The sequence below is a fragment of the Montipora foliosa genome, chromosome 4, assembly GCF_036669935.1.
Source record: "Montipora foliosa isolate CH-2021 chromosome 4, ASM3666993v2, whole genome shotgun sequence".
In the NCBI taxonomy this organism is placed as follows: domain Eukaryota; kingdom Metazoa; phylum Cnidaria; class Anthozoa; order Scleractinia; family Acroporidae; genus Montipora; species Montipora foliosa.
In genome coordinates, this window is record NC_090872.1 from 6046650 (window position 1) to 6060169 (window position 13520).

General features: G+C 39.2%; 1 protein-coding gene across 9 annotated transcripts in view; it reads left to right on the forward strand.

Annotated features, from left to right (window-relative positions):
- The window catches only part of LOC137999639 (rho GTPase-activating protein 7-like), a 43737-nt gene that overhangs the window by 17264 nt on the left and 12953 nt on the right, over positions 1-13520 (forward strand). For 4 of the 9 annotated variants that reach the window (XM_068845463.1, XM_068845466.1, XM_068845464.1 and 1 more), the window contains 2 exons: positions 12835-12906; positions 13275-13356. In XM_068845463.1, coding sequence (XP_068701564.1) covers positions 12835-12906; positions 13275-13356 — 154 coding nt within the window. Of the gene's footprint in view, positions 1-3123; positions 3300-8226; positions 8324-9174; positions 9461-10195; positions 10361-10697; positions 10726-12834; positions 12907-13274; positions 13357-13520 lie in introns of those variants that run through there. The other 5 variants (XM_068845469.1, XM_068845467.1, XM_068845470.1 and 2 more) reach the window with 5 other exon arrangements.

The following is a 13520-nucleotide window of genomic DNA, read 5'->3' on the forward strand; positions in this document are numbered from 1 at the left end:
GTGTCGACGTGACTTCTCATTTGATCTTAAAAACATGATCTTTGTGGAGGCTTTATGTTTCATGTCGTTTCCCGTGCGGTTCAACCCCGAGGCTACTCAGTGGAATATTGCCGGTCACGTCGTGTCGAGTTCCCTTAAACCGTCTCTTACTAGAGTGTGGTGGTAGGGCTTTAAGGGAATAATTTTCATGATTCTTATATTCTAAGTACCTGGTTTAAATATTTATGATGTGCAATTCCAAAGATTGTTTCTCGTGTGTTGCAACAGTCATTTCTAGGCTTGATTTACAAATAGAATTCCAGACATTTTTTATAGAACTGCATGCCATTGCGGGCCATGCCTCTATCCAGATGACTTCTTCAAACCACTCTCATTGAAATTCACTGTAACGACGGTGATTAAATTACCACCAGTCAAAACAACACTTGAATATTCTCCAGGACAGAGTTTTAAAATAACACAGCGTCGTCCGTATCTTAGACAAATTGTCTGTGATCGACCAAGCACAGGTAGCAATCGAAACGTCGCTATCTTCATCTCAAAGAAAACAAAATTATACAATCGCTACCATGAAAAATAATCAGGACACATTTTATCGTACTTACAATACTGCTGGCATTACATTAAGGGTCATTGTCATTATCTACAGCAGAGACTGCCTTGAGCTAACAAAGGGACAAACCGTCTCAACCCACTCTTAAGAACAATAGAGTTTCGTGTAGGTAGCAGGAAACTAGGAGTTGCTTTTTGGACAATGTGTAAACATACGGCTTTTAAGAAGCTTTCCACGCATTTGTCTACAAAGTGGTGCATTCATCCAGACAGCCCCCAGGGAAAACGCTTTCAATTTGTTATTATAATCTTCTATTAACAGAGTAAAAAAAAGACATAGATTTTAAAATCTGACACATCAAGGATAAAACGAGCCCTTTGGGGAAACCATGGAGAACACGAAACACGAAGAATCTTTATAAAACACCTTGATAGTGTTGAAAACCTGTTAATGCCGGTAACTCAAAAATTAAAATTCCTATGTAGGTGGAGAAAGTCGATGTTGCGACCACCGAAGGTCACAAGGACCCATTAATGCAGCCAGAGAACGTGTAGATATTTAAGAATGCATTGTTTTAATCTAAACCTCGTGAGTGAATTGACGACTTGATACTTGGATGAAAAGCCTTCCATTTGTCCCCCGGAAGCAATGATGGGTCGCCCCAGCAAATATGGTCCGACAGCCGTTCATGCAGTGCTGTATCCTATGCAATTCCTCGAGGAGGTCTCTAATTTACCTCGTTCTCCTAGACTCAAACTTTTTCCTCCTTACTAGCCTGCGTAGCTGGCGGTTCTGTTGAGAACTCGAGCCTTCTTGTGCCGCTCGAAATCTCTCGCGCTCCAAAAAGAACTGCCAGCAGCGTAGGCTACCTCCTCATATTCGTCTCAGCTTACTCTCCGCTTTCTATAAACGCGAAAGCGTCAAAATGACCTTCGTCTCGGTGAATATTCACCGATAATCACTGAGCAAAATGATGACAGATGAAATTCTGAAAAACTTCTTTCCTGTCGAAATTTGATTTCAATAATAGTTCTCTTATCCCTTTACTGGTGTATAACATATGTCAGAGTATAAGAAGATGTGAACCACCTAAAGGTTTTGCAGGACACGTAACTTATATAGCAGATTTTCGGACACTTCTTTAACGCTCAGAAAACGTGAAAAACATGCCCCATTTTGTCCACGTTTAAAGTCCACTTTCATCCTTGGTATTCGTAAATGAACAAACTTCATCTTTATTATGAGGTATACGAGACCAAAATATCTTGACATAAACCCTTTTGTTTTGTAATCAAATTCTGTAGGGAAACGTCTAATCATGCAATCACCAATCAGCCTGATTTAATCAAACGATTTAGAGCACTGAGGTTTGCCAAAAGTCACATTTACTCGTGAGTTGGTTCTCATTTTAGGGCTTTACTCTAACTCAGTTAAAGTTATGAACAAATTCGTCCTCAATTATATTTGTCCTCTAATTAAACTACTTCGCCAGAAAAACGTATTGGTCTGAAAGGGCTCTGTCGTGTGTGCAGAGATCGTTTCAGTGTTTTTCTTAGATAACACTGATATAAACATCCTACGCCACTTAGCCGTACCACCGAACTTCCGAGTCTGCTGAGGTAGAACAAACGTTCTTTCAAAACCTCTATTTTGATAGCACTTCTACAGTAAATGTAAATGTAATTTGTTTACTCCCACGGAACACCTTAAGAGCGCTCAGGAGCTTGTTCAAAATGTGTCCGTGCATTCAGGATCGAATTGGAATTTGGCAGTGTTGGTTTTTGAGGAGAGGGGAAACCGCAGTACCCGGAAAAAAACCTCTCGGAGCAAGGAGAGAACCATCAAGAAACTCAACCCACATATGAACCCGGGCAACATTTGTGGGAGGCGAGTGCTCTCACCACTGCGCCACCTTAATTTGCTGCCCCTAAAACACAGCAATCATGATCTATTTAGTTTCAACTTTGAGCTTGCAAATCAGTTGACGGGCAGAGACATTTCATAAAAATGTGTTAAGACAGAACCAAACCATCCTTTCAATGAACGCGTATTCCGCGTGTTTTGCCGTTCTTCCTGAAAATTAAAGGTGTTCGTTTTTCGCTACTCAGGGCTTTGAGGTTGTTAGTGTAGTTTTGAAGTTTCTAGCTTACTTTATTATTTATTCAGTATGTCATTATTTCTAACCACAATTTCCTTTGCCTCCGCCTTGAGTGTTTTGTAGAATCTAGTTTAAAAGGTCATTCAGTTAATTTTACTCTGACTTGGCAGCACTTCATATCAGACTCCTCTTCCGTTGTTGCTTCATATCGAACTCACAAGAAAAATTAGTCGTGCTTGCTTGGACAAAACAAATGCTTTTCTCAGATAACAGTTTGCTTCGAACAAGTGAAAAAACGTCATTACATTTCGCGATAAACAAAACTCTAAGAGTTGGATGCCTTGAGAGCTGAACCTCGAATGCGCATGTATCTCATCTCCAGCTGAGCGACCAATGACATCGCGTTCTGGTGCGCAACAGGATCGTATCGCGTGCTTATGTCAGAACCTTTGCAATCCACATGCACTGACAGATAAAAAGGAACGCCATTGTCAACAGACTTCAACCATTTTACCGCAAATGACCTTCAAGTTATGCTTTATGCTCGATTCTTCCACCTTAAAAGTGAGATTCTTGGATGGAGAATGCCTAGTCGAAATTGCAAGTTTCTGAAGCCTCTGATCTTCAAATGTTTTCATGGAAATGAAGGTAAACGAGTTTTTAATTCTGTGGCTTTAAATTCGGTGGCCGATGCGATAATCCAATATAATCTCGACCCACGCTCTCGTGGGCAAAGCAGAAAGTGTTGCTGAATTTAATTAGTGTAGATTTGGCTTAGCGTTCCAATATTCTTACTTGCCATGGCTTAAATCACGTACGCCGCCCGGGATCTTCTGAGATCTCTTCGTACATTCACTGACGTACTTTGCTTACTTGGGTAAGTTGTATTTCGAGAAACTTGTAATTTGCATTACCTGCATGAGTAATCGCTTACAACAACAAGACATGGCCTTATCAAATTTTGCTGAGAAACCTTAATTTTTTCTATTGTCAACAACTGGTTTTATGTTTTATTGTTTGTTTTGGGTCACTTTTCATTCAATGTAAAAGGGCTAAAGTGCCCTTCATATGGCACAACTTGTTTCTGTTGCTTTTGAGTAACTTGATTCAAATGAAATCGGAAAGAACGCCCAGAACTCATTAAAAACCCGGTGTCTTCAAACAAATTTTACCTTGTGAAAATCATAATTTCCTGAGCTTTTAAGGGCTTACTACTCTTGCTAAAAGAGCGGCAAGAATTTCAACTAAATATCCATACAGTTAATGCTGTTAAGTATGTTAGCCGCGGCCAGTTGTGGTGCCATGGCTGGAATGTCTCCAGCAAAATGGGGTCTTGATCTTTCGGGGCATTGCTTACAACCAGTGAGATTTCACTGACGCCACGACAAAATGTTGTCATGAGTGGCTGGGCGCTTCGCCTACAAAAGTCCCTGAATTTATGTTGTGCTTAGAAACTCTGGATAGCTTGCGATCACAAGATCATAGAACCTTTCTCCCTTCATAATACTGCCTCCATTTTAAAATTCAATCACATGCTGGTCTATTCAGGCGGTTTGAGCGACAAATTGGTGAACATATACCTTGTGATGGATTTAGTTAAACGATTCAATGGATTTGCAAGACTTTTAGGAAATTTGAAATGGAATGACATGTGTCGATCAAAATTTATTAATTTAATAAATTTAATTGCGAGGAAACGAACAAGTATAGGTGGGAATAAGCCAAAAGAGGTTATTCTGTTGCTCCCGATAAACGAGAATTTTAATTCGGCACACTTCATTTTTCGAACACAATCGCAGTACAAAAAGCTCATCAGTGTACGAACATGACATTCAGGTTTTTGGAAAGTCCACTAAAATTCAATTAATTAACCACTTAACCCTTAGGTCATCCATTTCTTTGAGACTGCAGAGAGCTACATCTTAAGAGAACTCGCCCTCTTTTTGCTCTAAACTTCACTCACTTATTTTCTTGGATGGAATTTTTGTGAGCGTGACATGTTGTCTCGTCAACGTGGACCCATTGACGTCAAGAGTGTTTTCAACAACTCGGAGATTAAAAAATGATCACAAGGATTCTTGGATTAAAGGCCTCATTTCAACGGGATTACCAAACATCTTTTGCTCGAATCTGGCGATTCCTTTCGTTATCATTTCTTAGAGGACAGTTATCTTTCGCCCAGGTGTGAATTTATCCCTTCTTTCTACAAGGGTGCGTCCTGAAGTTCATATGCCACTTTTGTTTTTACAGCTGTTATTTGACTTTTTCCGTTAAAATAACCTTTACCTTCTCACATTAGAACCTTCTATCATTAATCACTTACCGCCTGTACTCGTGAAGTACTCTTCTCTCCTCGCCGGTTTTACTGGATCCGAGGACTGCAAACGTTTCACACTGCTGTGATTGAAAAAAGGGAACTAGTCACTCGTCAACGAAAGAGGGGAGTATGGAAAATGAAGAAACGGAAACAGCAAATGGCAAAACGTGTACACCTTTTTTTTGGTTTGTTTTTGAGAGCGGTACGCGTGTGAGCCTCGGCCCCAAAATTAGACGTTCTTATTCAGATAAGAGTGTTGTTATGGCATGGGTGGGTTCCCCGGCACGGTCACAAATGAGTCTATTTTTAGGATGCTCTACTTTCTCAAATCCCATACTCCTCTTTTACCTCCCAAAAATTTTCGTGAGGATTGTTTTCGATTTCTCTTGGGAAACTCTTGGGACATCTCCATGTACCAGGAGAAATTGCAAACCATGATTATGCAAACTTTTGGGGGTAAAAGAGGTGTATTATGGGATTTGAGAAAGTAGAGAATACCCGTTCCCGCGAAAATCAGTTGTCATGTCCCTGAAATAACATGGCAGAAGTCACGTGTGACATAGCTTCTTCTGATTGGTTAAAATTGGCGGGCCTTTGTTTGTTTCACGCGCAAAGTGTATCTAAAAATAAATCCATTTGTGACTGTGCTAGGGCAAGACCGCAAAGTGATATATTAGCACTCTTATCTAATTCACTCTTGATTCAAATAAGAACGTCTAATTTTGGGGCCGAGCCTGAATTTTCTTATTTTTGTGCGACTTGAGACTGGAAACGTTCTTAACATGTTCTTAGAGCTATATGGTATACTAAATTCAAATATAAGCTCAGTTGTTCCACAGTGCGTCATACAATAAGAAAACCACCTTGAAAAAAGTACTTGACTATTTGAGTCAATTATCCTGTCAGCCGATTACAGTTTTAAATATTTTTACCTTAATTTATCTATTCCCAAAGACAAAAACAAAAACAAAAAAACAAAAAACAAAAAACAAATAAAGACGTTCTTCACTGACTCTCAGCCAACATGAGTATGTTCTTGTACGTTCGTAAAAAAAAATGGTGATGTTCAAATTTGCTAACTACAGAACAAAAGAAGTAAATGTTTCTGCAGCCAATTGAAGCCTGGAGGGCTCATGACAACGGATAACGTATTGGTGAACATCGCTTAGTGTTTGCAAAATAAAATCAATAGGTCACCAAGCAAAAGGAGTAGTTTGATTTGGTACAGGTTGTCGAATCGGAAATAACGTGAATCTACGCAATGCAGGGCTGACAAAGTGAAACCAGTAGGCCAAGGAAGAGTGAAACACTAGCGTAGCAAGAGAGAAAACTTGTGGAAACCACTCTTGTAATTACGTGGCTAAGTAAAATTTAGCCCTGTGCGAGGTTTTAAGTTCGTGTGTTCACAAGTTTGTGTTGCATCTGGAAGATGTTTATATTTTCAATTACAACTTCTCCTTAGGGTTATCGCGCATAGCTTTTAACCAATGAAATCCCCGCGTCCTAATTCTACACTGTCATTTATAGGCTTATTTTCATTGTGAGAAGGATTTTCTTGTGTACTGATCAAAACAAAATGGCACTGATAAAACTGAGACATCTCACTCGCACATTGTTTCTGTACTACGGCTAAAATGAAAACACGCGAAATTTGACACTTTCGTCGGACTTGGAAGAAGAGAAGTCAAATCGTGGCACACCTTATTCAAGTTAGCAATCATCTTTATCACCAATAATCTGCGGTGGGTTCCGTGCGTAAAAGAAGCCGAGCAGTGGAAAATGGGCAACGTTATTAAACTAAACCAACGCACCCTTTAAGATTTCAGTAATCTGTTAATAACAACTACAGCGCAATACTTTCTGAATGTTGTCCAAACTCTCGAAAGTCATTGAGCTGACAAATGGACTAATCTTTCCTCACAAACAACAACAATCACTAAAAGCAATGTCTTTATTATGGTGTCCGGTCCCTCATTTACTTACTTTGCTTTTCGTTGCCGATTTTCTAAGTTGCACAAAGGGTGTAAGGAAATATTCGCTAAAGTTTTTATCGCAACTTTCATCGTTGTCAGTTTAATACTCAAAATGGAAATCTCTTATAAAATGTGCCCGTCGACAGTTTCCTGGGCATCAAATGCATAATGTAGTCTTATATACCTTAGTATATCTATTTGGCTAACCCTAGGCCTAGCTACAATCTTGGACAGCATAAAATGGAACAGAAATGCCCCCTCTCCCCAAAATCAAGCATGAAGGTGCGTGAAGGCCAAAACGCGCCATTTTCCCATCACTGATTTTGGGGGGAGGGGTGGTCTCAATGTTCCATTTAATTTGTCCAAGATTGTAGGCCTTAAGTTGGCTTTTAGGCCTAGGGTTGCCAAATTGAGGGCTAACCCTAACTTCCAGGGTGTTCCGGTGTTCCGGTGTTCCGGTGTTCCTGGTTTTAGTACATGCCAGCTAATCGTGTCAGGCTCGAAGAGAAAAATGAAAAAGTAAAAGATAGAAGATACAAAATTATAAATCCTAAAGCTCATAGCTACAATCTAGAGTTTGATATGAAAGTGAGTTTTGTACATGAACTGGCTTGTTTATATCATTCAGTCAATGACGTTTTCAAAAAAAAAAAACATCGCGACGAATCTCTTTACTGCACGTTTTCGAGGAATCCCGTGGCATGCTCTAAAGCGTTGAATTAGCAATTTTCTTAATTTCACATTTTTTTAGTTGTTGAAGCAATTGTGTTGTTGATCGCCTGTGGCCAAAAGTACTTTATTGTTAGACGAAATGCTTGTTTTCAGTTATCGCCACATCTCTTTCATTTCAAATTCATTATCCACAGAGGGCTTGTCCCAAACACATGAAAAACGCCTTTGTTTGCGACAGGCTAGGTAACTGATAAGAAACACCAACACCTTGAAAAGCATCGACAGTTCTGGTTATTACTATCGAATTTCAAAGGAAATCACCTTACAGAAGCAAGGGTAAATTTCAAAAACACTGATTTCATAACAGAACAAAAAAGAACAATGTAGCCTGTTTGGATAGACGAGTATTGCCGCATGGCTTGGAGCAATGTCAAATCATGATAAAATCGCTTTGTACTCAACCAAAAGACTTCACTTTTGTTTAGACAAACTGAGATCCGGTCTCAGACATCTGATACAGGCCGAAGTACGTCACCGTACGTCACAGGGGAGCGCCGCGTCGCACCATGGTCTGTTTGTATAAATGCAGAGCATGTTAAACTTTCCGTTTTCAATTTGTCTCAGAAGCATGAGTGAGTGTGACTTGTGTGTGGGTTTTTTGGACGCTACCATGGAGGCCGTCGTGGACTTTGCATTTATGCTTGCAAACGGTATAGTTAGTTTCTCTGACTTTTGGAATTGGTATAACCTAAGGTTGAGATCCTATCAATACTTTTTTTAACATATTTCACTTTGCCATATGAAGTGGACCCGCGAAAACACAGATCAATTGGGAACCTCATCCACAAATTTAATGTGCAATACCGGGTAATTTAATTAAGAACTTCTCGTGGTCGTAAGAATATGTTATTTTCTCAGGGTGGTGAATATCGTTTTTTGTGTGTTTCCCGAGCGGAGTTTCAAAGGCACTTTAGAATTACACTAACTTCGTCTCTTTTTAAAATTTGTGCAATTTTAGATCCTGATTCATTTCAATCGGTTATTTCCGTCTTTATAAAGATTTATTCCCTTTTGCGCCATTGTCGGAAACGTGTGGTCAGTACGCCAAAGCGGGTTATCGCACGCTGATCTCTGCGCATGAAAACTGTACGACAAAAATCTACCAAGTATACTAATCAACCAATTAATGTCAGCGAAGGAAATAAAAAAAACTACAAAATTCACACAAACTTTCAAATGCTGCAAACATCATGTCGAAAACTGAAATATGGTTAACTCCCACAAATATGCAATCGTGGGCACAGGCGAACGCAAGATATATAACACGCCTAAAGTCACAACAAAAATACACCCTTCAATGACATCAAGACCGGAAAATTTGTAGAGCGTACCGTCAGTAGTCCACTGATAAAAATAATCTTGAAGAATAATACCGTTTTCCTTATATTCAAAACTCGAGCTTTTTGGAAGAAACAGTAAATCGAGTACTACATGTATATAATTTGTTTTTCCACCCTTTGCGATTAGTGTATGTCTGCGGACAAAAGGTGGTTCTTTGTGAAGGCGTTGACATAAACAATGCGTCAATCAAAGCTCGTGTTGGGATAATTTCCTTGGGCCTAGTCTCCTTGCCTTGGCACCTTCGTGGCTTGAGGCTCACGGTAGAAATGATCACTTCTGTTCAGTGCACTCAATTATACTGTACTTGCGTCCAATATCTTTTCTGTGACCGTTGATTCACCCCATGGCCATGGCGCTATCAGACGGCGTTAATCCGACTGGCGAAAAAAGGCGAAAGATTCTTCGACGATTCCTTGCTAGAAAGAACAAGAAAGGTGCGATCAAAGGTACGACCGAGTCTCTTGAATCAATCGGCCTGAATTGTTAATGAATTTAAATTCCATTGCTTACTTTCTCGTAGCCGCTTTCCACTGGATTATTAATTTAAGTTTTAACTCGTTTTCTCGGTCTATGGCTTTAGGGTTATTATATCTTGACTTCCTTATCGCCTAAAATTAAATTCTTGGCAACGAGAAGGGTTCAGATAAAGTCAAATTTGTCCTTAATTTATCAATCTGCTTGTGTAAATCTCAAAACGGATATTTGACCAATTCCACGACAATTATGTCGACAGTACAGCCCCGCCGAATGACAAAAAAATATTTATTTATGTACGAGGTTTGTTGAACGTCCCAATTGTCCATCGCTAACCGGTGGGTCATCATAAAGTTCATCAACTTGATGGACATTGGCAGCATTCCATTTGATAAATTGTGTGACATGGATTTTTTTGCCAACATGCAAGGCACTTCAAGTGAATGGTGCTTTAATATTTGCGCCATAGTTCACGTTCAGTCCAGCGGCAAGTCCTTTACACTACGTGCCTAGACGAAAAACCTAGTGATATTTTAAAAAGCCTCGAAACCGGATGAGAAATATTACTCATCGGAATATGAGCGACTGACCGCAACCATTCTGGATGCTCAGACTCACTGGCGGTGTAAGCAAAACAAATAGTTGATTTGAATAAAACCTGAATAGTGAGTCCTCACGTGACAACAGAGAAGTCTGTTTCGGGGATTCATCATGCCGGCAGATTAATTTCTCGATAAATCAAAGTGAAACTTTGCCGCTTGCACCAGTCGGCTTGTTAACACGTTTCTCTCCATGTCACCTGAAGTTTGCAGTGGAGATCATTCGAACAGAATGCAGTCTATTTTGCTCGCCATCCATGCGTGAAATTACCAGTAAGTCCCGAAAAAGAGTCATAAATCAACTTCTTTCTGTAAAATATCATCGCTGTTTGGGTAACTGCTGTAATTCGCCCTTTCACATAAACAAGAATTTCAATGGATCACTGATGAAATAGACCGGTCTCGTTCTCTTTTGTACACTCGAGTGTCGCTAATCGTGGAGTGATATTGAATTGTGCGGTGTTTTCAAGTAGCAATTGTTGTTTTTTTTTTTTGAGGACATATAGCTTTCAAGACTGAGATGACAATTTGCACATTTTTACAGTTTAATAATACGCTGCAATAATAGTCGACATACTGTCTTGCATGTTTGCAAGGTCAGTTGTGTTTCTGGTCTATTCTATCTATGCAGGATACAAGTGGGTACATTTTTGTTTATTAAGAGTACATTGTGGGAGTATTATTTAATATCGCGAAGAGTTGTGCTTACTGTCTACCAGAAAACGTTAACATTAGGAACTGGAAACTTGCTGTATTGCTTTTTAAAATGTTCCTTTTTGTATGGTTCCGATTAACAATAAGAATTCCTTCTTTTAATGGAAAAAAAAATAGAGTTAATTGGCATTGACGCGTTAGAACACGGGGCAAAGAAGGATGAAGATTACATGGAGAATAGATTCGAAAGCTTACCGATAGCTTAGGCGTGAAAACTTAGACTAGCAATTTTGTCTTCCCCATACAATGAAAATACATTTTACTTAAGTCAAAATAACATTTCAACTCTCAAACAGGAAGGAAGGCGCCATTGAGGATTTTTTTAGCAAGGGCATTTGTGTCTGTTGTTCATTTGTCGCTGTGTCTTTGCTGTTTTAGTCTACAGTATTTTGGTTGCATACAACAATTGTTTTCATGTTCATGCGTTACTATTTTAGAGGGGTTTTTCCATTATTTAATAATTACTGAAATTAATGGTGGCTTTTAAACTTTCTGACCCCACCTAACTGGGAACTCTTTCTTGGTATTGTTTTTATAAGCAAAACAACCTTTTTAAGGATTTGTTTTTGATGCCTAAACAAATAATTATTGCTCTCTCTTACACAAAAGATGTCCTTGAAATTTTTTTTTCCAAAAATTAAACAACAAAGCATTTCTATTGTTATTAGTTGTGCAACTTTACTCTAAATGTGACCTTACCTCCCAAAGTTAAACAAACATTATTACTTGAATTAGCAATGGTAGCCCCATAGACAGGCTATTTATGCCCTGAATCCACAGTGAAGTTTGGAAATTCCGGATTTGAGAAGAGAGCAAAAGTGAAGTCCCCAGAAAAGTTCAAAGAAGTAAAGTAAAATAGTAAAGTAGGGAACCATCATTGTATACTTATAAACAATAATGTTCAAGCTTGCAGCTTGTGCAGCCTTGTGTGGATAGTACCCGTAATATGGAGCTTAAATCACCAGGTGTTTTTGAGTCACGGATAGAAACCAAGAATGAACTTTTCACATTCCAGAGGAGTTGTCTCCCAGATTTTTAAACTAGTCGTCTCTACTAGTGAAAAGATACGTAGCAATACAAAGTGGTAGTGTCAAAAGTTGAAACAGAGAAAAGTTCCCTTCAGGTTGCTGTCAATGTCTCAAAAGTGTCTCGTACTTAATTAAGATTCCAAAAATAGCAAACAGTTGATTATAACAGTGTTAAGAAAACAAACTTGAAGGAGGAAACCACTTGCCTGTTTAGTGAGTGAGATGAAGTTGAATGTGGGAACACTATGGCCAATCCAGGTAGTGGTGAGTGAAAGATGTGAACTCCAAAACAGAGTCCCAAACACTTGGCCATGCTGCAAATGCCTCCTCATAGAACCAACTTTGCACATGACATGTCATCCTACTGAGAATGCTCAAAACTAAAAAAACAAACACAATGTACAATCATAATGGTCTGGCTTCTAGGTTGGTTGGCGCAGTGAGATAAACACTGGCTAAACTGACAGGAGGTCCCAAGTTAAGTTGCCTGCACAAACCACCATGTTTTGTTTTGGCCTTCAAGTCTTAGTGGTTGGAAAAGAAGACATAATTTGACCGTGGCAAATCTCACTTGCTTTTAAAACAGTGCTCAGAGAACACACACTGTTCAGAAAGAGAAGGAAACATAGCCAAATAAATTTAGTGTAAAGCCTTCCACCACTGGAGATCAGCCTTGAGAGGGAACCCATATAGAGAATGATTGAGCCTACCGGGATCTGTTACTGTACTTTAAAGGCGCTGTTACACTGTGAAATGTTTTAAGCAACTTGTCTAGCACTGCTTTGGCGACATTGCGAGACAAGTTGCATGAAAAGTAAAACTTAATTCTGCTTTCGGCAACGGCTGTTGCAACTTGTCTCACATCGATTTTGGCCATTGCAGGGTATGTTACACTGTGAAACATTTCATGCAAATTGTCCCACCACAATGTTGCCAAAACATTCCACATACAGCGCCTTAAGGCTCAAAACTGATTTAACTGACAACTTCTCTGTTGCTCCACAGAATTAGAAGCTCTTGAGGCATGTTATTGGTTGAAAGCTGCAGGCTTTCCACAGTATTCTTCAGCTTATGAAGGTAAATCCTTTAAGTTCAGTTTTTGTGAACCTGATTGCAACTTCCTTTAAATGGTTATTTGACATCAAATCATCAAATTGGAGATAGCAAGGGCAAGTCACAGGGGCTGTTTGAAAAGCAAGCAGGGATAATTAGGTAAAAGTTGGAAGCATTGTCATACATATCACTGCAGTATTTTAAAACATTAACTCCTAGGAGTTTTACTCTGTCTAATGCCAGAAGATCTTAGTCGTTGGTGGGGAGGGGGTGGGGAGTTTTGGAGTCAATGGGTCAGCAACCTCTGCATCAACTTAAAAATGTCAAAAATATTCCCTTAAACCTCAGGCTAGTGTTTTGTCATTAAAATGTTCCTTTTGTATTCAACTCAGATGGAAAGTTCCCGATTGATACAGCGTCAGTCGTCAAGGAGCATGACTTCCTGGACCAGGATTCAATTCAGTCCTTGTACAGGTAAGTCTTGGTTTATACAATTTTGTGAAACATCACTTTCTTCATGGCTTACTATTTCATGTTTTGCTCCATGCACTTAAATAACCCTTTTTTTTTAATTTCTCAATTACTTGATTTTATGCTCCATGAATAGACTGTAGAAATAAAAAGTTAAACATAGTGTT